The 24,358-nt window shown below is 42.5% G+C and overlaps 1 protein-coding gene across 1 annotated transcript in view; it reads left to right on the top strand.

Moving 5' to 3' along the window:
• Positions 1–7,204: 7,204 nt before the first annotated feature.
• DUSP4 (dual specificity phosphatase 4) overlaps positions 7,205–24,358 on the top strand; it is a 28,679-nt gene continuing 11,525 nt past the window's right edge. The window contains exons 1-3 of the mRNA XM_030194490.1: positions 7,205–7,930; positions 16,784–16,923; positions 19,977–20,196. Of these exons, the coding sequence (XP_030050350.1) occupies positions 7,492–7,930; positions 16,784–16,923; positions 19,977–20,196 (799 nt within the window). The 5' untranslated portion in view covers positions 7,205–7,491. The remainder of the gene's footprint in view (positions 7,931–16,783; positions 16,924–19,976; positions 20,197–24,358) is intronic.

The raw sequence follows: 24,358 nt of genomic DNA, 5'->3' as shown, positions 1-24,358 counted from the left end.
GAAGGGAGAAATATGTTGTACCCGTTGAGGAGTGAAGGACTGCTAGAAGGAGGTGGACATGTGCTGGGCTGGGGAGGAGGCTGGAGGGAGATGGACGTGTGCTGGGCTGGAGGGAGAGGGACGTGTGCTGGGCTGGAGGGAGATGAATGTGTGCTGGGCTGGGGGCTGGAGGGAGATGGACATGCGCTGGGCTGGAGGGAGATGGATGAGTGCTGGGCTGGGGAGGGGGCTGGAGGGAGATGGACGTGTGCTAGATGGGAGGGGGCTGGAGAGAGATGGCTGTGTGCTGGGCTAGAGGGAGATGGATGTGTGCTGGGCTGGGGCTGGAGGGAGATGGACGTGTGCTGGGCTGGGGGGGCTGGAGGGAGATGGACGTGCGCTGGGCTGAAAGGAGGTGGACGTGTGCTGGGCTGGGGATGGGGCTGGAGGGAGTTGGATGTGCACTGGGCTGGGGACGGGGCTGGAGGGAGATGGAAGTGTGCTGGGCTGGGGAGGGGGCTGGAGATGAATGTGCGCTGGGCTGGAGGGAGATGGATGTGTGCTGGATCAGGAGGAGGGGGCATTGCAAGGAAATGGACATGTGCTGGACCAGGAGTAGGGGGGCCATTGTGGGGAGATGGACATGTGTGGAGCCAGGAGGGAGATGGAGATGTGCTAGACCAGGAGGGGGAGAATTAGAGGGAGATAGAGATGTGCAGGGCCAGGAGGGAGTTGGAGATGAGCTGGACGGGTGGGGGTGTGGTTGGACCTGCCAGAAAGGGAAGCACAAGAGGGCAGAGACCTGACTGGGGGAAGGAAGAGACAGAAACTGGATTGGGGGGTGTGGAGTGAAACAGGAGAGGTGCTGGACCCACAGACGGAGAGAAGGAATTATGCCAGACCACAAGGGTCAGGGGATAGAGAGAGAACCAGTGGGGTATGGGAGGAAGGGGACGAACTGAGCATGGAATAAGAATAAGGGACACATGGCAATGCTGGAAAAGGGTGGATAGGGATGCTAAGAAGGCAGAAGAACAAGAACACAGAGGAGAGATGCTGGACAGGACAGATGAGACACAGAGAGAAGATGGATGGCAGAAATGGAGAGAGAAGAAATGCAAAATGGCCAGGGGATCCAGGAAAAGTAGAAGAGACACAGACCAAATCAAATGTAAAAATAAAATGCTCAGACTACAAAGGTAGAAAAAAAATTATTTATTTTTGAATTTATCAGTTGGAACATATCAGCTTTGGAAAATATGCATCTCTGATATTTTGTATTTCCATTTCTGTTTCTCTAGTATTGCTGTATATGCAGAGTCTGACTCGTTTTCCAGTTCAGATTTTTGCCGTTGTATCTCTATTACTGGTCTGTGATTCCTTGTTTCATATTTGTTGATACTCTATCTGTGTTTCACATGTGTGAGTAAGGTGTGTTATTCTGCTAGGCTAGCATGTGTTTTTTGTGTAGAGATCTGTAGCTGTTCTTTTTTTTTCTCACTAGTGTATTGGGGTTTTAGGGTATTGTGTAATATTTACAGGGCTGCCTTTTCACAGTAAGGTTGTTTTCTCTTTGCGTCCTGGGAGTTAGTGCTGTTATGGTACAGTAAGGTTCTGAGTGTGTTTCTGCACGAGTTTGTGCTTAAGTGTTTTGCAGTGCAGAGTGTGTTGGCCTTCAAAACTTTATTTCACAAACTCTATCTGATATTATGACAAACTAAAATTAAATTAATCATCAAATGTACATACGTGTGTCAATTTTTACAGTAATGGGGGAATTTTAAAGTACTTTGCCCACATACCTGGATCTTTTCTTAGTTAATTAATATTTTCTTTCTATTCTCTTCTATGTTATGAGAATTGGAACACCTAATTATAGTGGACTTGAACTGAATAATTTCTGATTATTTTCATTGCTTTAATACTAGGTTCCCTATGATACAATGATGCTTATTTGAATTAGTGGAGGAGTGGCCTAGTGGTTATAGTGGTGGACTTTGGTCCTGAGGAACTGAGTTCAATTCCCACTTCAGGCACAGGTAGCTCCTTGTGACTCTAGGCAAGTCACTTAACCCTCCATTGCCCCATGTAAGCCACATTGAGCCTGCTACAGTGGGAAAGTGTGGGGTACAAATGTAACAAAAAAAAAATTAGTGTTTCTGTACAAGTTTTGCTTGATTTGTCTTTATTTTAAAACACACTGTCAACAAGGGCATGGGCTTGTAGCAACCCGAGAACCTCCTGTTGAAACAAATGGTTCTGGTGAGATGTAAATTGGAACAGTGTGGTGGTCTGAGAGGTGGTCAATAGAAAACATTTAGCTTGTAACCCATGTGAATGTTTTTCAAAATTCAGTTGTCTGTTGTAATTTTTAGCCAAGCAGCATACAATCTCTGAATTCTGCCTCCCACAAGAACATCGAGAAGTCGAATAGTGTCAAAAAACAGAGGGCAGTTTGACCTGATTCTGAGCCAGAGGCTTCTGACCTCACTTGTCTCTGTTGACTCGATTGGTATTGTGGTAGTGGTTGACCTGTTTTGGAAGCATACGATGATTGTGGATTACAATGAGTCTTTAGCTGTTGAAAACAAGGATGTGAAGAATAAGGAACCTTTTTGTAGCTGGATTTAGCAATTTGATGCTTATCTTGCTCTAATGTATCCAAAGTAGTGCTGTCTTCTCGTTGTCCTTGAATTAACTCTTTAACTTTATCGCCAAATAAGGAGTCTCCTGAACACAGGGCATCTGCCACCTTTTCAAAGACTTCCTCACTGAAACCTGATGAAAGCAACCAGGTAAGTCATCTTGTGGCAATAGCATTAGCTGCTCCTCTGACAGAAGTATCATAGTTGTCATGGGCTGCCTGAATCATCTGTTTTGAGCAGTCCTCCAGATTAGCCATAAAGTTATGGAAAAGATGAGTATTGTCTGGAGGGATAACATCCTATAATTTTGCAGGAATATCCTTTATTGTACAAAGGTACTCCACATAATGGAAAATATGTACTGATATACAGCAGAAAGCATAGCAGATTGAAAATATCTGCATGCCATAACATCCATACATTTAAGATCTTTTGGTGGTGGATAATTAATGAAATCTTTCTGCATCTTATTTTTACACATTGCAGATTTTACAAAGGATGCATGATATGGTTGTTGCTTCCCGTGTCCATGAACAGCTTCCACCTTGTATTTATTCTCTAATGCTCAGTGTGGGTCGAGTAGAATATGGAGTCATCCAGAGCTTTTTATGATGGTCCTGGAGAACCTGAGTAAGAGGCAAAGCAACAGCCTCTTTTGTAGTATTCAAATATTTAGTGAATGACCTTTCTCATTGGCTTGTGTGGCCTGGGAAGGAAGAGTGTGAGCCAATTTGACCAGAAATTTGCAGTATGATGCTTCGACGAGAAAGAACTGGGCCTCCTTTTGTGGAGATTCTTCAACAGAAGGTGGTTTGGTTTGTTGGTCTGACCTTTGAGGACCTGGAGATTGAGGACTGGAAAGTCCCTGAGAGCCTGGTGAAGTTGCAGGTGTTTGTGGAAGCATATTCAATTCTTTAGAATGAGAAGAAAAAGAAACCGTCCAGGAGCCTTGTCTATGTGAGAGCTGCTGCTGAGAGAGATGTGGAGCTGCCGAAGGAGTAGAAACCTAATTAAATGGGCGCACATACAATATATGCACGGAAACCAAAATATGATATGAACCAACTCCCAGCCTTTCAAAATCTTTACGCATCCTTTGTTTTATTTATTTATATACTAGTAAAAAAGCCCCGTTTCTGATGCAAATGAAATGGGGGCTAGCAAGGTTTTCTTCAGAGTGTGCATGTGGGAGTGTGTGTGTCCCTGCCCTCTGCCCTCTCTCCCTCCCCCCTCTGAGACCAGTCCTTCAGTGTTAAGTTTCCTGCTGTTCTGTGTTTGTGTTACAGAGAGAGTGAGGGCATCTCTCTCCCCTCCCCCTCTGAGTCCTTCACTGTTACAGAGAGAGGGATTTCGTGCTGTGCTGTTTTCCTTCACTCCTGGGGAAACCGGATATCTCTGGCGCTTCACACTTCCGGCTGGAGGCTTCATAGAACGTTGGTGGTGCCTTTTATATATATAGATATATTTGGACCGTCAGAAATAGCATTGTTACTTCCATTTGTCACTGCAATTGTCATTGGTCCATTTTGATCTCTTATTTAAATTTACTCATCTTCTTATTACAACTCTTATTCCGAAGACATTTGTCAAACAATCAAAAATGGCACTTAGCTTGTTTTCAACGGACTCACTGCCAACATGGCCAGAGTTTCGCTTCCACCTTCAGGGTAGTAGTCCAATGACAAGTAACAAGCTTTCACATAGAGTGCCTCACATTACAAAACACTGGCCATGTTGGCAGTGAGTCTATTGAAAAAAAAAAAAAAACTACATGCCATTTTTGATTGTTTGACAAATGTCTTCAGAATAAGAGTTGTAATGGCCTAGTGGTTTGAGCACTGGTCTTGCAATCCAGAGGTGGCCAGTTGAAACCCCACTGCTGCTTCCTGTGATCTTGGGCAAGTCACTTAACCTTCCGTTGCCTCAGGTACAAACTTAGATTGTGAGCCCTCCTGGGACAGAGAACTATCCAGTGTACCTGAATGTAACTCACCTTGAGCTACTACTGAAAAAAGGTGTGAGCAAAATCTAAATAATAAATAAATACAAAGGTTAGATGAGTAAATTTAAATAAGAGATAAAAGTGGACCAATGACAATTGCAGCATTGCTCTCCTTAATATATAGCAGTGACAAATGGAAGTAACAACTGTATTTCTGACAGTCCAAAAAAAAAAAATATATATATATATATATAAATAAAACAAAAGGGTGCTGCTGGTTTTGTGTGACCCTGGGCGAGTCACTTTCCCACCCAATGCTGTGGCTTGTGGCTGTATTTGAACATGACAAATAATAATTTAGACTCAAGTTTTTCAAAACAGAAGCACTTCTTGACTGTAATTAGGCTGTCAGGCTTAGTATGCCATTTTTCTATACTAGCTCAAGCGAGTTCGCCACCTCTTTAGAGACCACTCTTTAGAAATATGGTACAATCATTGATGCTTTGTCATACGAACTACTGCAATGGTACATTGGCAGGGTGTAAGGGCTTTGTCTTGCGAAAACTGCAGACTGTCCAAAACACGGCAGCGCGGCTTGTCTTCAATAAAGCCCGGTTCGATAGCGCGAAGCCCCTTCTTGTAAAACTTCACTGGATTCCGATCAAAGAGCGCATTGAATTCAAGGTTTGCACCATATTCACAAAATCCTCCACAGGGTTGTCCCAAGTTACATGCTGAACGTGGTTGACTTGCCAGCCAGAAATGCTGACCCGTCCTCAAGATTATATCTCACCTTGCACTACCCCAGTTGGAAAATAAGCATGGATCTATTCAGGCGTCAAGCTTTCCCTTCATCAGCACGTAACTATGGAATGCACTTCCTAGAGACATCACCAGTCTGAGAGACTACCTTACCTTTTGCAAGGCGCTGAAAACGCATCTGTTTACCAGAGCATTTTCACCGGGAACAATGTAGGACTCTGGCCTCTGCCAGCTGGCATATGCGGATCCTGTTTAGTCCTAGTATTCTTTCTTTCTTGCCCTTCTATTCTATTATTCTCATTTGTATCTGATATCACCCGGAGATCTCTCTCTTTCTCTCTCTCTCTCTGGTTTATGTAAGCCACATTGAGCCTGCATGTCTGTGGGGAAAATGTGGGGTATAAATACATTAATAAATAAATATTTCTTACTTTAAAGAAAAACAATAAAATGTAACCGTTTGGGCTTCAAAATAACTGTATTGGAATAAAACCAAAATCAGCCAAACAGCACAGTTCATAACAGCAGATACCCTTCAGGGCCATAAGTATTATCATTAGTATTATGCTAACATTGTATTGTATCTCTGGTATTTGCATTCCAGTGCTATTAAATGTGTATATTTTTGATACTGTTTCACAATAGTTCTATAATTAGGTTTCAATTTACTGTTTTCAAGTTTAGGTCATAATTGTATTTATGTTTATTCTTGATTATTTTACTATTATGCTGTTAACAAAAATTATGCTTTATGTTACACTGTACCTACTGTACACAGCCTTGTATGAATCTCTTCATAACGATGGTTAATAAATCCCAATAAATAAATAAATACATAGGAAAGGAGGAATGAGCTAAGTTTAATGGGGGATGGGGCATTCAGAAGAAAAACGAGGTGGGGATTATCAACTCGATTTTTGTTTTCAAACATAAACTAGATTTAAAGAGTAATTCTACCGACTACCCAACGTTTTAAAGACAGACCGCAGGTGACAAACAGGGTGTGGTATGGGGCATATTTCTTCCGGGATGAGGTGGCCTTAAACTTCCAGATCCACCCTCAAATATCAGGCCATTTTTTTTCATTGTCAAATAAGCTCGAATCAGGTCAAGAGCAGCAGAACAGATTTTTGGTTGGCGGGGGCCTAACAAACCAATCTCCAGCCCCTTCCCCATGCTGCATTGTGTAGGGTCATGGACCGGAGAAACCACCCCACTCATTCTTTTATTTCTCTTTGCCACTTTCACCTGAGTACATTTTGAACGCAGTTGCCTGTGCTAAAATCAAATAGTAATCCCATGTCAGAAAGCACCTGCAACATAAATGTTCAATATAGAAACCCACTCCTTCTTTTGTCCTGCAATGCAATCAGCCTGTATGAGCAAAGAAGCCCCTTCTCTTGTCCCCCCGCTTGCTCTCTCTCGTTTCCTTTGTCTCTGTTTCTATGAACGGGACGCGCGGCTGCGCTGTAGCGGCGCGAGCCAGAAGCTACCGCAGTCCTTCCCCTCCCCCCACCAGCCAGCTCTGCAAGGCCGAAGCCGCGCCAGTTCCATTCCATTCACAAAGCCCGAGCCAAGCTCCTCTCCGGCTCGCGCGCACAGGTCTTCGCTTTTCATTTTATGAATGGAAGCGGCGGCCACAGAACCTTTACCTCCCCGATCGTTACGTCATGCTCCTTTTATGGAACGCGTGACTCCCGGCCTTCCATTCAGGAAAGAGCAAAAGAGAGAAAATGAGAATTAAAAAAAAAAATAGAGGCAAGAATGGAGAGAGACAGCAGGGAAGCGAGGAGCCGAGTAGGGGCGGAGTCTTGCGTCGCTGTAGTAAAAAAATAAATAAATAATAATCTGCCCTCTCCAACCGAACCACCACCAGGACAGAGAGCAGAGGCAGTGCAGTGGTCGGTAGGTTGGGGGAACTCAATTCATAAGCCCCAACAAGAGAATCTGTTTGTTTGTTTTTAATAAACCAGGAAATCACAAGGCGCGAATTGTCGTTTGTTCACGTCTTTGTTGAAGCAGATTCTTTATTATTATTATTGGAAAGAGAGATTAAAGGGATCGCCTCCGTATTTTTCTTATTCTGCTTCTTTTTCATCGTCGCTTTTAAAGTGCACGCTTCGAGTGAAGCGCTGCTGGATCCCTGGCCCGCACACGATTATTATGGTGACCATCGAGGAGCTGGGGGAGATGGACTGCTGCGTCTTGAAGAGGCTGCTGAACCTGGAGGGCGGCAGGAGCGGCGAGTGCGGGGTCCCCGGGCAGTGCGCGGCGGCGGCGGGGGGGCCTCGGTCCGGAAGGTGCCTACTACTAGACTGCAGACCCTTCCTGGCTCACAGTGCCGGCTCCATCCGCGGCTCGGTCAACGTGCGTTGCAACACCATCGTGCGGCGGCGGGCTAAGGGCTCGGTGAGCCTGGAGCAGATCTTGCCCGCGCAGGAGGAGGTGTGGAGCCGGCTGCGCGCCGGCCACTACTCGGCGGTGATCGTGTACGACGAGAGGAGTGCGCGGGCGGAGTGTCTGCGGGAGGACAGCACCGTGTCGCTGGTGGTGCGGGCGCTGCGCCGGGACAGCGACGAAACGGACATCTGCCTGCTGAAAGGTGAGGGGGATGGATGGATGGAACTTCCTAGCAATGGGCGCGCACATCTAGGGGTTCGCGGCTGTGCCCGACCCCAAAGCCCCCTTCCTGCAATTTTTTTTTATGGTTATAACAATAATAATTAGCTAGTCTTTAATAGCAGTTCGAAAAGTTTGCAGCCTCCTTCCAGTTCCTAGAAATAAACGAGTTTGTGCGTGTATCTGTGGGAGCACATGGTCAACTCCTCGTATTGCATTCGTACTGTCCAGTTTGTATAAATATATTCGAGCTGCTGTGATGGAGAGAATGAGAGACGCTAGGGTGAGATTAGCTCCTGTTTCCGTAAAATGAATATATATTTTTGAACGGGGAGGGGGAGTAGTTTAGGGGGGGGGGGAAGCTACTAATATTAATAAAAATACAAAATGTGAAGATATGCCAACTGCTGTTATGGAACTTACTTGTGTAATGTGAAATGTTACAGTTGATTATGTCAACTTAATAAAAATGATTGAAACATAAATATATATATTTTTTTTAAAGTTGACAATACTTGGCTTCCATTTTCATTTAGATCGGGCTATTTTTCCTGTTGTACCCGAAGGAGCCATTATATTGAGAAATGTGTAAATCGGAATTATTAATATTATCTTCGGAATTGTATCTTAAATTTTCTATTCAGAGAAACATCATACCACACGGTTGTGAATTGCTTTTGTTTGGCGGGCAGTTCCTGTTTCCCACCAACCCAGCAATTTCCAATGACATGAAAACAGAATGGGCTTTCCAGAATTCATTGTGCTGCTTTCTCTGGTTGTAATCTATTATCTCCCTCCCTCTCCATTCACATACCATTCATTCTTCCAGCTGCATAGCTGAGCGGTTTAATTGGTTTTTTTTTTTTTTTTTGGCACATCAAAATAATTGTTTAGCTTTTATATTTTTAAACTAGCCATTTCTGCACTTAATAATAAAACCGTTTTATTATCATTTTATGCGCTTTTCTCTGGTCCATAGGACGATCTGTGGATTATTTGCTTCCAGGCCGGTCAGCTGTTGTAGAACTGAAGATGACCTTTGATTGAACTGCATAGGCAAAATGCATATCTTTCCCCTTTTGTGTAGGTTTTTTGTTTGGTCGAAATATCCATTGTAGAAAAATTAAAAGGAAATTTCAAAGTTCTTCCCTGTTTACTGATGAACGTATTTGAGTATGTTTGCAGAATGCATGTGAAATTACTTGATTGGGATTCTCTTCATTCAGGCTAATCCCGCTGTGTATTCAGGCAGCTGTCACATTTGGTAAAGCCATAATTACGGGAACAAGTGGTGTTGAAAGAGGATTGAGGAAAATCTTTAGGAGCTGTTTAATATTTTGTGGGTGCAAAGAATGCTAAGCAGTAAAGAGGATAACCGTTCATCTGGGTTATGTAATAAGAGTGTGTGCTTTTACTGCAGTCCTAGGTTTGGCATTACTAAATGAAAATATTTAAGGGCTTGGATCGCACATTTTAATGAATTATTTCCCCACACGTTACAGTTTTAAAATAATTTCCATTTGGAAATAGGAATACATATTTTTCATCCTGTAGTGGTTGATGGCCCTCGTCATCATTCTTTTGTGTGTTTGTTCACAAACATATTTTCTTCATGATATATTTATGCCCTGGCTTTTTGTTCTGCTGCTGATACCCGATCCCTAAGCTACTACTACTACTATTTATTATTTCTATAGTGCTACAAGGCATACGCAGCGCTGTACACCATACACAAAAAAGACAGTCCCTGCTCAAAGACTAGTCTTTAAATACAAAATCAAAATAGTCAACTATGAAATAATGTAGCAGGCCATACTGGAACTCTTTGGAGTTAATCTAGGTTATGTTAGTCGCTCTAAATTGTGTGGATCTGTGTGTCTCCTTGAGATAATGTTCATTTCCGTATTTTTGAAATAAAGAGCTTATGAGACATAGGAACAGGGCAACCCTAATATCCTTAGAGGAAGCAATAACATCTTTTTCTGTTTCTTTTTTCAAAAAAGAGACTAAAATGCCAGGCATCACATACCTCTACACATTTTGCCATTCACTCAGCGCTAACATTCTGCAAAATTGAAGCCTCCATTGTTGTTATTAAATAAACAAGAAAAAAAGACTTCTTTTAAATTGATTTCAAGGTACCATGGCACCAAAGGAATAGTATGAAATAAATGTACACTTTGATTGGGAGAAGGGCATGTTGAGCTCAGGAGGGAAATGTGTCCTTTTGGTTTTATTGTTGCAGATAGCAGTAGTCCTTTTATTTTCAGGTTGTCCCCTGGTTGTAATATACATTTAGAGCAGGAGTTAATTCTTATATGATAGCTGTCCAGTCTGTTTGAAATCCGTGTGGGATGTTAAAGCCTGAAGGTATGTTTTCCGGTTCAGAAATAATTGTTATTCATTTTGATAAATAACAGTTATCTATTTCCAGCTAATTGTTCAGTTCTGTGACCGGTACGAGCATTTTCTACAGCATATTGCTTTATAAAACACATGCCTCTGTCCATATACCAGTTTTCCATTTTGATACTGGCAGTCACAAAGTGCTTACATATATATTTCGTGATAATGTCATTTTGGCCATGTTAACGCAGACGTTTCATTTTGGAGGCCTTTTACTAAGGCGCACTAATAATTAGGATGCGCTAAAAGCTAGAGACACCCATATATTCCCACGGCAATTCTAGCATTTAGCGTGTCCTAATCGTTAGCACGCGCTTTAGTAAAAGACTGCGTTTGTTTTAAGAGTGTCTGGTGCATTTTATTTTTATTTAAAACCTTAAGCTGTAAAAACAAATCTTTGAAAATATTGTCTTTTTTTTTTTTCTCCCTTTTGTAGGCCGCTTAATTTCGCATAAAACTGTTAGCCGGTTGTACTTTTGCTGCTAGTTTGTGTGAAGAATAAAATTTTTAGCCCGAATTATCCTTCCAAAAGCATGGGTTTAATGTCTTCCTGCTTTATTTGCAAAGCTGATTAGGATGCTGCTGAATTATCACTCTCAAGCTCATAAGTAGCCACGGGTGTTTATATTTTGATTTAGTTGTATAAAATGAATGTAGAGAACACATGGGTGCAGTGAATGTTTAAATGCAAGGTAGACATTACAGGAAATGGAGAGTTCCCAGCCTGAAGGAGTATGTGGAATAACAGGGAAATGAGGACAGTGATAGTTACAGAGGAGAGTGGGCTTTAGGAAAACTAATGGAACCTGAACAAGTAAGTGCCTTGAGGTGGTACTTTACAGTGAGGAGAGGGGCCTTTTCCTTTTGTAAGGACAGCGGTGGGGGAGGGGGACAGGAGCTATACAGGTGGGGCAGAAAGGAAGGATGAACTTTTATTTCAGTGGTCAGGGGCGGACTGACCAATTCTACTGTACAGGAGGGTCATCCTAGTCCCAGAGGAATAGCATTTGAGGCATTTGACTATTTACAGTCACTTCAGGAAAGGACTGAAGACACTTCTTTTTAATAAATATGTGATGAGGAACTAGATCATAAGGAATATTATCGGAATTAGGTTCCTATTTTGTAAAATTTGATATTGTTATAGTGGATTTAGTTATATTTCCTAAACGTATTTGGTTCTGGTTTCTTGGTTGCAATGTGCTATGAACTGTCTTATTGGTATTGGCGGGCTGTAAATGAATTAACTGTATGGGCAACCAGGCAGTGTCCGAGGGCCCAGAGGTTCGTCCCACCTTAAAGGGCACATGCGGTCCAGTGGCATGTTTTGAGGGCAGGAAAGATCCCCACTGTTTCCTGCCCACTGCCTCTACTCTGCCCAACCATGAGTCCTTTAGGATCAATGTTTACTGACTTTGCAAAGCAGGATGGGTGCACTGTTTTGCCCATTCTTCTTGGCAGAATAGTTCAAGCTGTATAAGGAGGTGATGGAGACAAAAACTGTGACAGAATTCAAGAAGGCATAGAATAAGCTGAGAGGATCCTATATATCTATCTATATATATATATATAAAAGGCACCTCCAATGTTCCGATGAGGTGCCCGAGATATCCGGTTTGGCCTGCAGTCACTGTAGCTCCGCCCTCGCGGCGAATGACGTCGAGGGCGGGGCGGCGAAGGCACAACGCACGAGTTCCAGAGATTCAGTGACAGCAGCGGGGAGAGCGCTGCGAACTTTCCTCAGAAACTCGCAACCAAGTGAGTGAGGGAGGGAGGGAGAGGGGGTGTGGAACTCGGAAGGGAGGGACAGAGGGGGGGTCTGGAACTCGGGAGGGAGGATGGGGGGGAGATTACCTTGCTAGCACCCATTTCATTTTTTCCGAAATGGGCATTTCTTACTAGTGTATATATAATATGAAAGTGCAAAACCCCTCCGTGAGATACTACATTGGCTTCCTGTCAAAGATTGAATCACCTTTAAAATTTGTTCCCTTGTACACAAAATTCTCTATGGAGAAGTCCCTGACTACATGATTAACCTAATCAACCTACCACCAAGGAATGCATTGAGACTATCCTGTTCATATCTAAATCTTCATTACCCAAACTGCCACGGGCTTAAGTATAAATCCACATATGCTTCATCCTTCTCCTTTATAAGCGCACATTTATGGAATTCTTTACCAAAAACTATAAAAATCATCCACAACCATCTGAGTTTCAGGAAATCTCTTAAGACTATATTATTCAGAAAAGCCTGCTCCAAGGACTCAACATATGTCTCCACTGCCTGATACACTTCAATCTACTGACAACTTTGTACATACCATCCCTCCCCCTGGTTCCCCTGTTCTTTTCATTCCTTCCCCTTCCTCCCTATTATTTCAATTGTAGATCTATTATTGTATTAGATTAATTTACTGCATTGGCGTTTGCCTCTGCGGTGCGATGTAAGCCACATTGAGCCTGATTCAGTTGGGGAAATGTGAGGTATAAATGAGATGATAAATAAATATCAAGAGGATGAAATAGAAGTATATAGTTAAATGACTTTCATACTTTAAAAACAATGCACGGAGTGGCAGTTAAAACCATAAGGGCCCTGTTTACAAAGGCACGCTAGCGTTCTTTAGCGCATTCTAGTTGTGTAGACGTCCACAATATTTCTAGGAGCACCTGCACAGTGCGCACTAATTTTTAGCACGTGCTAAAGAATGCTAGCGTGCCTTTGTAAACAGGGTCCTATATGTGAAAAGGGTGATGGAGCAGCAGGTACGAACCTAGTCACCTTTCTGGGCAGACTGAATGGGCTATGCTTGTTTTTATTTGCCATCCTTTACTAAGGTCTTGATTTTCTGTTGGAGTCAGGTCTGCCCTTTTATCTGGGCCAATTAAGGTCCTTCCCTTTTCTCCTGCTGAGCTACTTCATTGTTTTTTTTGCTTTGTCCTTAGGATCATTGTAAATCCTCTCCCTAGTAGCCTAAAGTCTGTGGCAGACCAGAATAAATTGGTGTGGTCGTCATCGTCCCCCTCCCCCCTGCCCGTATTTAGCACTATCCATGTTTCCTGTGATTTTCACAGGATTATCTTCCAAAGCAAAGCAACTATTCACAGATGTTGCAAGGGGCCACGTCTGCAGCGAGTTGGCTGATGAAGTCAGAACAATGGACATCTTGATCAGGGAACTCCCAGGAATGAGCAGCCAACTGAGAAGTCCTTAATGAATTTAGCAATTGGGTTTCCAGGAATAGGGGACTATACACTTCTTTGCTGGCTAGAATCTTTAACAATTGTGCTACACCAAAATAAATATTTTGTAATACCACACTGTGACTGTTCATTTGGGGGCCCTTTTACTAAGCTGTGGTAAAAAAAAAAAAGGGCCCTGCGCTAGCAACGGGGACCGTTTTTGCCACAAGTTGAGGCCCTTGTTATTGCAGCGGGTAAAAAGGCTGAAAAAAAAAAAACATGGCCATGTGCTAACATTTTTCTCTTACCACATGGCACCCACATGGCGTGGGGAGCACCTACTGCCACCTATTGAGATGGCGGTAAGGGCTCCCCGTTAACTCGGCAGTAACCGGGTAACACACAGCACTCCCCGATTACCGCCGGGTAACCCCCTGTGGAAATATTTTTTGAATATTTCCGCTAGCACTGGAAATGCTGCACACTGGGGGTGGAACTACCACCGGCCTTGCGTTGGGCCAGCGGTAGCTCCAGATAGGCATGAGGTAAGACCATAGTGGGCTTACTGCCAATTAGTAAAAGGGCCCCTTGGTGACTCGTCCGAGAATTTTTAAGCTTCTAAACAATTTTAAGGTCTTATGCCTTCTCCATCCTCTTTGCTGCAAACTTCCTCTCAACATAAGCTGCTGCCACCACCATGCTTCATTGTAGGGATGGTGTTGGTAGGGTGACTTGCTGTGTTTGTTTTGTGCCACACATAGCATAGCGTTGAGACCAAAGCAGATGTTTGTGTTCTCATTAGGCCACAAAACCTTCTCCCATATGCAAGTACTCTTCCCTAGGTGTTTCTTTGCAAACACTGTGGCACATCGTATATCTTTTCTTCAGCAGTGCCTTCCTTCTTGCCATTCTCCCAAACAGCTCAGGTTGGTGGAGTAATCAAATTGTTCAATATTCAACATTTTCCTCAGTCTTAGCTAATTATCAGTGTAATTCTTCTAAAACAATCTTAGGCCACAACAATCTTCCTCAGCAGGTTCCTTGACCCACACTATTGATTTTTGGAGGGATGGCCTGACAACGTTTCCACTTTGAAAATGATGGACCTGATTAATGTCCTGAGAGATATTCAGACACATTTTAGTTTTCTAATAGCCTCCCTCAATCTGCTTCTTTTTGAATAACTTGTGTTTGGCATGTTTAGACTTTTGCTTCACATTTACTTCATACATCAAAAACAGCTTTGAGTCAGCTGGCCAACTGTGTGTGTACATATATATATATGTAATGTATGTGTGTGTGTGTAGAGACAAGGGAGGGTTAAGTGACTTGGCCAAGAACACAAGGAGCAGCAGCGGGATTTGAACCCACTAGGTCTTCTCTATTGTCAAATAGTTCGTCTTTTTTCTTAAGGGTTTAGAGATCTTAAAAACTATATTACAACATTTGGAAACTTAAAGCCTCATAGGTACATCTGTACTCAATACCATATTTTATTGTTCGTCTGAATATAAGTAATGGGCATTGAGCTTTAACATAACAAATAATAAAAGAAGCAATGTGAAATCAGAGATCAAACATTTATTTCAGTAGGATTTATCACAGTAGAGCCCTGGATTATTTGTATTCAAATTTAAATAATGATTCGGCCGAATCAAATATAAATATTCAGTACAGCCCTACTCATAGGCACAGAGTCCACTGATAATCCGTGATCTAATGAGAAATATGGCAGTTTATTTGAAAATGTTCTCATTATGCAACCAACTTAGAAACCAAGGGAGAAGGGAATGAAGAAGGGGCAGCCGTCACAGTTTGCCAAGGGCAGCAGAAGGCTGGCCCTTGACTGATGCCTTATCACAGTACTTCTTTCTGCTTGCAGCCCCAAAGCTTTACACTTTTTATATTATTCATGAAGTGAGGCTAGAGCAGAGGGTCCCAACCTATGGGTCATGACCTGAAATGGGACCGCAAAGCTTCATTCGGGGTCACGATCACAGCTGCAAACGATAATCAGGAGAGTAGTGTTATCAGCCCATTAGGCCAACAGAACCATAATTGAGCCTGTGCAGGTTGATGGGAGACCGGGCCTGGCCCGTAGCAGCCTTGTAAGTTGACCACAGCAGTCGGCATGGAGTGAAGCATGGACATGGGGATAGAGCTAAGATCGCATGACTGTTTCACTTGTTAAATTGGGGTTAATTTAGGAAGCACTGAACTAGAAGTTGAGAAAAGTCAGAAATCAGATCATATGTTCTTAGCAACAAAGTAAATGATGGCTGATAAAAGGCCATAGTGGCCCAGCCCCTGGTAAGGTGATTTGGGTTATATGCCACTCTGCGTAGGTTACCACCCTGCCAGGCCTTTGTTTAGAATACCAAAGTGATTTTAGCCCTACTGTTCATGGTCCGCACTCCACAAATGCTGTGGTACTGCTTTTTTTTTTTGGCAAGGGTTCCTATGTTTGAATTTTTCCATTCGTTTGCACAGGGGCGTGCATGGCCATAGCTCTTTACTCAAGAGTCTGTGCTGCATGTCGGGCATCTGAGGCTTTGGAGGAGCAGCAGGAGTCGGTGATTCTGCTGCCATTGCCCCGGTGCCCCATCTCCCGTCCCACAGCACTTTCAATAGGATAGTAGCAGAAGCAAGCAAGCATCTGGGCCATTGCTCTCCTATTATGCCAATGAGAAATGTACCACTGTGTATTTTCCCACTTGCTTACTAACAGAAGAGAAAAAAATCCTTTACGTTTCACAGAGATAATGTATGGTAATTAACATATGTGCATGGGGATAATATTTCTTTCAATACCTTCTACTCTACTATTCTCATTTGTATCAGATATCATCCGGAGTTCTCGCTCTCTCTCTCTCTCTGGTTTATGTAAGCCACATTGAGCCTGCATGTCTGTGGGGATAATGTGGGGTATAAATACATAAACAAATAAATAAATACCACAGCTAAGGCCCGTGGTGGTATGTTAAGAGAATGCTGCAATAATACACTCTCAGCTGTGCAAGGTTGAAACCTTGGGATTCAAAGAGGCAGTAAGACATCCATTTTCCACTGGCACCTCTGCTCCATGTAATTCAGTGATTTTGCTGCTCCTGTGACGTGTTAATAACCATAAAAATGTGTGCATCTGAACAACGCTGTGTAAAGACCTATCTGTGCACGCTTCTGAAATGAACGTCTTCTCAGAGAATTCAGCTCTTTAGAATCCTTTCTTTCTGAATTACAGGAGGCTATGAGAGGTTTTATTCTGAGTATCCAGAATTCTGTGCGAAAACCAAATCCCTGAGCAGTAGCATTTCCACGCCAGTTGTTGTGGAGCCTGTGGAAATGGGCTGCAGTTCCTGTGGGACTCCTCTGCACGACCAGGTAAACCCTTTGCAATATCTGTTAATTTCCGTAGTAGATTACTAGTGAAGAGCTAAAGTATAACTGATAATGATTACTCTGCCCATTTCACTTTCCTGATGCTGTACCGCAAACATTATTCATTCTCCTGCTTTAGCTTCGGGTTTTTTTTTCCTGCAACAAATGATTTTTCTTTGCTCCTCCGGTACGCTCTTGACTTCTGATACTAGGGATGTGCACAAGGCAAAAATGTTCATTTCTTTGTCCGTTTCCCTGATTTTTCAGGTGTTTGTGGTTCTTTTCATGCATTTGAGTAAAGCTTTATTAATGCACATTTAAGACTTTTTAATGCACACTAATCAACTTAAAACACTTTAAATCGATTTAGTGCACACTACATTTTTTTAAGGCAAATTGACAAACTGAATGCACACCAACATATAGGCATATCCGTATCTGATGGTTCCTGTGCTGCATCCACCGAGAGATTATTCTATCATGTTTCTATGAACTAGTATTCCGTGTGATTTGACCCTCCCCCCCCCCTTCTGCCTCCTGCCATGAATCCTTGTTCTAGATCAGTGCTCATCAAACTTATCCAATATGACCACATTTTAATTCTTAAAAATTCACATGATCCCAGATAATGATGAAAGCAAAATAAATGTCCATTCCGCTACTCTCTGTCTCTCTCAACTTATATCCAAAGCATGACGACTTGAACAGCAGCTGTCAGCACAGGACCTAATGTGTCACAGACTCCAGTACTGTGAAGAGGTTTCCGTTCTAAGAGGAAGCACACACAGGAGAAGGGCCCAGGAACTGTGAATTTTTATTAGCTCACGTACATCCTGGTGCCCCACGGTAGGGGTCCAGAGACAAGGGGAGCAGTTTTGTTTCTGCAGTCCCATCTGTTCGTGATGTGACCTTATTTAGGGTCATGACCTACAGTTTGGGAAGCACTGTTCTAGAACCTCCTTTCCAGCACGTCCTTGGCCATTTTACCTTATTGCTGTTGGTGAGGCATTCTAAGTGGACTAGAGACACAGTTTTATGCATATACCTTTTTCTTGCAACCCGGTCCCTTAGGTGATAGCATTAGTTTATTGTCTTCCGTGCCATTGTTCTTTCTGGGGTGCTCGGCAAGAGTTACAATAGATGCGGGTTTGTGCAGGAGAAGGCCAAGCATGTAAGAAAGCGCTTTGGGATGCAGTTGTCCAGACTTCCCGAGCCCATACGCCATGCGCCCTCCCTGCCCATTTTCAAGTCCTTACTCAAAGCCCATCTCTTCTCCCTTGCTTTTGGCGCCTAACCACCTTCCCCATTCATGATACCTACACTGACTACATAGTTTTTTACCTTTAGATTGTAAGCTCTCTTGAGAAGGGACTGTCCTTCCCCATGTTTAAACTTGTACAGCGCTGCGTAACCCTGGCAGCGCTATAGAAATGCTAAGTAGTAGTAGTAATTTTCCATATTGGACAACTTTAGTACAAGAAGAGTGCTGGGCAGACTTCTACGGTCTGTGCCCTGAGAATGACAAGGACAAATCAAACTCGGGTATACATATAAAGTATCACATACCATGTAAAATGAGTTTATCTTGCTGGGCAGACTGGATGGACCGTTCAGGTCTTTATCTGCCGTCAGTTACTATGGTACTATGATAAAAAGATTACGGGGAAAAAACTAATTTGCATTTACATGGGGCTGGTGAAATGGTAAATGTCCAGAACATATTTGCAGTGTGGAAATACTTCTTAGTGGTTTGGCTTTAAAAGGAAGCTTGTACAGCCGACACTGGAGAAGTACAGGATGAAACATTTAATTCGGGGAAGAGGTGGTCATGCTGCAGCAAGCACTCTCTCCCTCCGCCCCAAAAGTTCAGGGTTTCAAACCTGACTCTTAACACTGCTGAGCTGCAAAATGGAGTGAAATTCAGTTCAAACAGGCGTGGGGCACACTGTTTTAAGCACAGGCTCAGGGGTTTCGCTCTGAGAGCTTGTGGTATTTTGCACTTTGCTTCTTTTGAAATGTACACCTACATACAACACAGACTCCTCCTCCTTTCTCATATCTTTCTGTGTACAGAGGTGAGGAAGGTGTCTTGTTGTTGTAAACAGGAAATAAGCAAAGCAGCAGGAATCCTTTTTTTTTTTTTTTTTTTTTACAGTTGCCTTCCTACCAAGCAACTGCTGCTACTAATTACTACTACTGCTTATGGATTCTAAAGCCCTACCTAGTGTACATAACCTTGGCACAGATGCATATAAGGGAATGTCCCTGCTCAGGAGAGCTTACAATCTTGTCAAGATAAATGTACACCACAAACAATAGATTCTAGGGAATGTATTGGAAAGAAGTGATCAGGGTGTAAAAGTTTCCTCAGAAAGGTGACATTCAGTTGGTGAATGGCAATATTGTCATTTTATCCATATGTGAAGCTATTAAATGCCTTAAGCCCAATATTCGGAAAATGCAGAGCTCGTAAATTTATGCCTTATTTTCAGCATACGTTTGCAGCTGAAAATTCACCACAATTTAGGAGTTTAAAAGTTGTTGCCTAAATTTATGAGCCTGGTGTTGGAAATTAGGACTAAACTCCTAACTTCTTTTTCCTGCTCTAAAATTTGCCCCCTGTTGTAGCCTAAATTTAAGAGTTTAGTGAAATTTTGAAAATTTACTAGTTCTGAGTGCATACATTTTTACTCAAAGAGGCCGATTTTATGAGCATAACTCTGTTAGGAGCATAAATCCTTTGAATATCGGGCTACTTTGGGCAGAGTATACAAATATTTTGTGAAACAAAACAACATCTGAGAAGTCTGAATTTTTTATATTTTAAGATCATATTTTATATTTCTGTGAAATATTTAGTTATATTGAAATATAGTATGAATGGTTCAATTAATATATTCAAGGAAAATGATGAATTCTGGAAGGTGGAACTGGATCATTTCTTCCTCTTATGCCCTGGACAGAAGGAACGATGAGATAAAGATAGACGTGATGCATTATTAATCTCCTCAATCTTAATGCTAGCTCTTGGGTTTCTTGTTTTCTCTCTGGAACAGGCTGGCCCTGTGGAAATCCTTCCGTTCCTCTTCCTGGGCAGTGCATACCACGCTGCTAGGAGAGACATGCTGGACACGCTGCGGATTACAGCCCTCTTGAATGTCTCGCCAGACTGTCCAAATCACTTTGAAGGGCACTTTCAGTACAAATGCATTCCAGTAGAAGATAACCACAAGGCTGACATCAGCTCCTGGTTCATGGAAGCGATAGAATACATAGGTACGTTTGCATCAGGACAGTGCAGGAGTGGAATAGTGCCAACATGTTGGAGTACCGTAATGCGTGTGTGAGACTATTCCTAAGTGAGCAGACATTAGTGCTGTCTTGTGCATCTCCTATAAGGTAGGTGAGCGATGGTACACTGGGTTCCAAATATAAAGTAGATCAAAACACTTACATACAGGCTCTTTGGAAATGTAGGGCCATCCATACAAAGCTGTACATTATTTGATGGATTTGATAGGTCAAACAGAAGTACATAAGTGAAATGCATACTGGGACAGACCGAAGGTCCATCAAGCCTAGTATTCTGTTTCCAATAGTGACCAATCCAGGTCACAATTAACTGGCAAGATCCCAAAACAATACAATACATTTTATGCTGCTTATCCCAGAAATAAGCAGTGGATTTTTCCAAGTCCATTTTAATAATGGCTTATGGACGTTTCTTTTAGGAAGCTATCCAGATCTTTTTTTTAAACCCCTGCTAAGCTGTTTCCACATTCTCTGGAAGCGAATTCCAGTGCTTAATTACATGTTGAGTGAAAAAATATTTTCTACGACTCGTTTTAAATGTACTACTTTGTAGCTTCATTGTGTGTCCCCTAGTCTAGTGTTTTTAGAAAGAGTAAACAAGCGATTCACGTCTACCCATTCCACTCCACTCAGTATTTTATATACCTCTATCATATCTCCCCTCAGCCGTCTTTTCTCCAGGCTGAAGAGCTCAAGCCATTTCAGCTTTTCCTCATTTTCCTCGCCCTTCTCTGTACCTTTTCTACATACCGCTTTTACCCCTGATTTTTGCTGCTGTATGTGAAGGGCATTTATGGCAATTTCACTAAAGGTAATCTGTTGGTATATAAAATGTTAGTTTTCACCAAGAAATGTATATTGAAATATTGGATACAGGATGAACACCGTCTTTCTAACATTGGTGAAATATTCTCCATTAGAACTAAAAATATAGGGGTAAATCAAAATATAGGTACCAGAACCATAAACTATAACTCAAAAAATGTTTGTTACTGGTAATACATTCACAGAATATGCAAAATCTTTTATTCAAACTGCTATAAGCATTTAAAATCCATTATCAAACTAAGGAGAGGAAATGAGGGAATCTGATGCACTAAAGATAATCTCAAAAATCAATCCCTGAGACCTAACCACAGTCTATAACAACAATATCAAAGTCCACAGAAATGTTCTCAAATCGGTGAATATCAAACTTGTTTGTGCTTCAGAACTTGGTGTCTTGAAGTAGCTTGAAATGAGCCAAAATATTATCATTTGTATAGGGATATCAAAAATCAAACCTTCTTATCAGGACTGTATGAGAAGTGCTCATGAGGGATACCACCCCCTCCTCTTTCAACCTCTAAAGATTAAACGTTTCACCAAATCTTCTGTTACCAGCATTAAAATTCTCGGATTAAAGTCTGTCCTTAATATAGATCCATATTTTGTCACCTGGCTTCTTCAGGAGGAACAGAGTTCAAAAAGTCTTTAAAAACATTCTTATTCGCCAAAGCTTATTCCAATGGCAACTCCTATGTTTAACCTCTCTCCCTTCCTGACTGTGCATGGTTATCTGCCGGTTGCTTTGCCCCTGTCTTTCACCCTGTGTTTTCCTCTGTTCCATTCCTTGCCTGTCTCATTCTGTACCTGAGTCATCTTTGCATTGTATTTTTTCCTCTTGAATTATTGTAAGCCACATTGCGCCCGCTCCTGTGGGAAAATGTGGGGTACAAATGCACCTAAATAAATAAACATAATCCTGTTTACAAGGAATGGTTCCATGGAATCTTAGTGGAGATTGGGTGGCGACGCTGGTAATTGGGAAACAAAACGGTAGCTGGGCAGACTTCTATGGTCTACGCCCTGATAGTGACTGAATTGATTGGGATGGGCTGGAGTGTAAATTTTAACTGGAGTGTAAAATTTTAAGGGGCTTCGCTGTTAGCTTCAGAATTTAGTACAAAAACAGTGCTAGGCAGACTTCTATGGTCTGTGCCCTGAGAAAAGCAAGGACAAAAAAAACCTCGGGTGTACATATAAGGTATCACACACCATGTAAAATGAGTTTATCTTGTTGGGTAGTCTGGATGGACCTTATAGGCCGTCATTTACTTTGTTAGCCCATGTTGATAACTTCGCCTCTCTGTACTAAAACTTAGCGTGCACTGAAAACGCTAGCGCACTTTTGTGAAAGACCCCTGTAATATTTACTGCTGCATGTTTGTCAGGCACAAATCCTGTCTGGTCTGCATGGGTCAGTTTTGGAAGTACCTTAAGCCTGGCAGCCAAGATAGTGGTCAAGAGGTTCTGGCCCTGGTTGATTAGAGAAATTGGTCAATAAGACCCCACCCATTCCAGATCTTTTCCAGGCATTGGGATCACCATGACATGGTCTCTGTTTTGATACCTGCTTAGTTGTTCCTCTTCTAGGTATTCTTGAAGTATCCCATACAATATGGGGGATACCAAATCTAAAGCATTTTATAACATTTCTCACTGTAGCCAATGGAGCCAGATGTCATGGCCATTTTTATTCCCTTAATAGCTGTTCTATTCTCCCTTCCCTAATTGAGGCATCCAACAAAGCCATTTCTGCCTCAGTATTCCTAGGTATCTTCAGTCCCCAAACAGATTCCTCACAGGCCCCCTCCACTGTTAGGAGTATAATGTGTTAAACTCCAGAAAGGTCTGTGTAATGGCCTGTGGATCCTCCACTGTCTTTCCCACAACTTGTAACCTAGCGATTACTTGTTTCCCTTTTGCTGAGGCAAACTAAATTCGCCAATATGCCTGTCTTGTGCCCCCCAACTATTTATTTATTTAGATTTTGCTCACACCTTTTTCAGTAGTAGCTCAAGGTGAGTTACATTCAGGTACACTGGATATTTCTCTGTCCCAGGAGGGCTCACAATCTTGGTTTGTACCTGAGGCATTGGAGGGTTAAGTGACTTGCCCAAGATCACAAGGAGCAGCAGTGGGATTTGAACCGGCCACCTCTGGATTGCAAGAATACTCTATGCTGCTCATTGATCTGTGTGAGCCCACGCTTTTTGTAGCAGATAGGAAACCGCTCGCGTTAAAGTAGCCTGATATTTCCTTAACAAAACTGCTAGTTTGTTCATGCTTTGGCGTAATTACAGTGTTCCTTTTGGTCGTGGTTAGTGTAGGAAATATCATCTCTGTGCATGACCGCTTTTGTAGTTTTCCACAGTGCAATCGCACTAGGCTGCCCATTATCATTGTAATCCATACAAGCGTGCAAAAGAAGCTGAGGAACTTTTAATTTTGATACAGTATAGGATTAAACTTGCAAAGCTTAGCTTTTGCTAAAGGGACAGCTGCACCTCTGTCTCTACCGTAGTGTGGTCTGGAACAGTTGTGGATTCGATATCTGCCTGACAAATATCCAAAAATATAAGCACAGGCGCTAAAATGTGGTCATCTGGCATACAGCTTTGTACGCATTGGATTGATAAGTAAATACCACCTTCGTAGGATGCAAGGTGTGCCAAGTATCTATCAGGCCAAGATTCTGCAGCATAAAGTTTAACCACCCCCCCTCCTCTTGTATCCCGCAGGTAAAGGGTTTGGAGGATGGCAATCAAGCAAGGGGTTGATAGTAATATTAGAATCCTCGCCTGTTATGGTTGATAGTTCCCGTATTGACACACCAAAGCCACAACCTGAGAGAAGCAGGGCCGGCAATAGGGGATGCAAACAGGACAACTGTCCTGGGCTCCTAGACCACAAGAACCCCCCCCCCCCCCCCCCCCCAAACTCTGCTCAGAGCTGAAGAAAATTCAGCCTGTCACTATGCTTTTGGGGTCCCCTCACAAATTTGTGCCCTGGGCACCAGCATATATAACACTGGCCCCAGAGGGAAGAATTTTATAATCGTTTCTCGTTTATTAATTTAATGTATCGCCTACCTTGCAAGCAAATTGAGGCGGTTTACATATACAGTAAAAATTCATCAAATAATAGCAAGTAATGCCATAGTTTAAAATAGGAAAGAACAAACACACAGAACATTCACCCCTATACCACAGTGTTCTAAACCAGTCGTACCACTCATGCAAAACAAATATGCATCAGCCAAGCTCTATACAATGAATAAAACTATCTGCAGTCCCCGAAGGCT

Source organism: Microcaecilia unicolor, chromosome 2, assembly GCF_901765095.1.
Source record: "Microcaecilia unicolor chromosome 2, aMicUni1.1, whole genome shotgun sequence".
NCBI lineage: Eukaryota > Metazoa > Chordata > Amphibia > Gymnophiona > Siphonopidae > Microcaecilia > Microcaecilia unicolor.
Note: the sequence above shows the minus strand (reverse complement) of the source record. Positions and strands in the feature narration are given on the sequence as shown.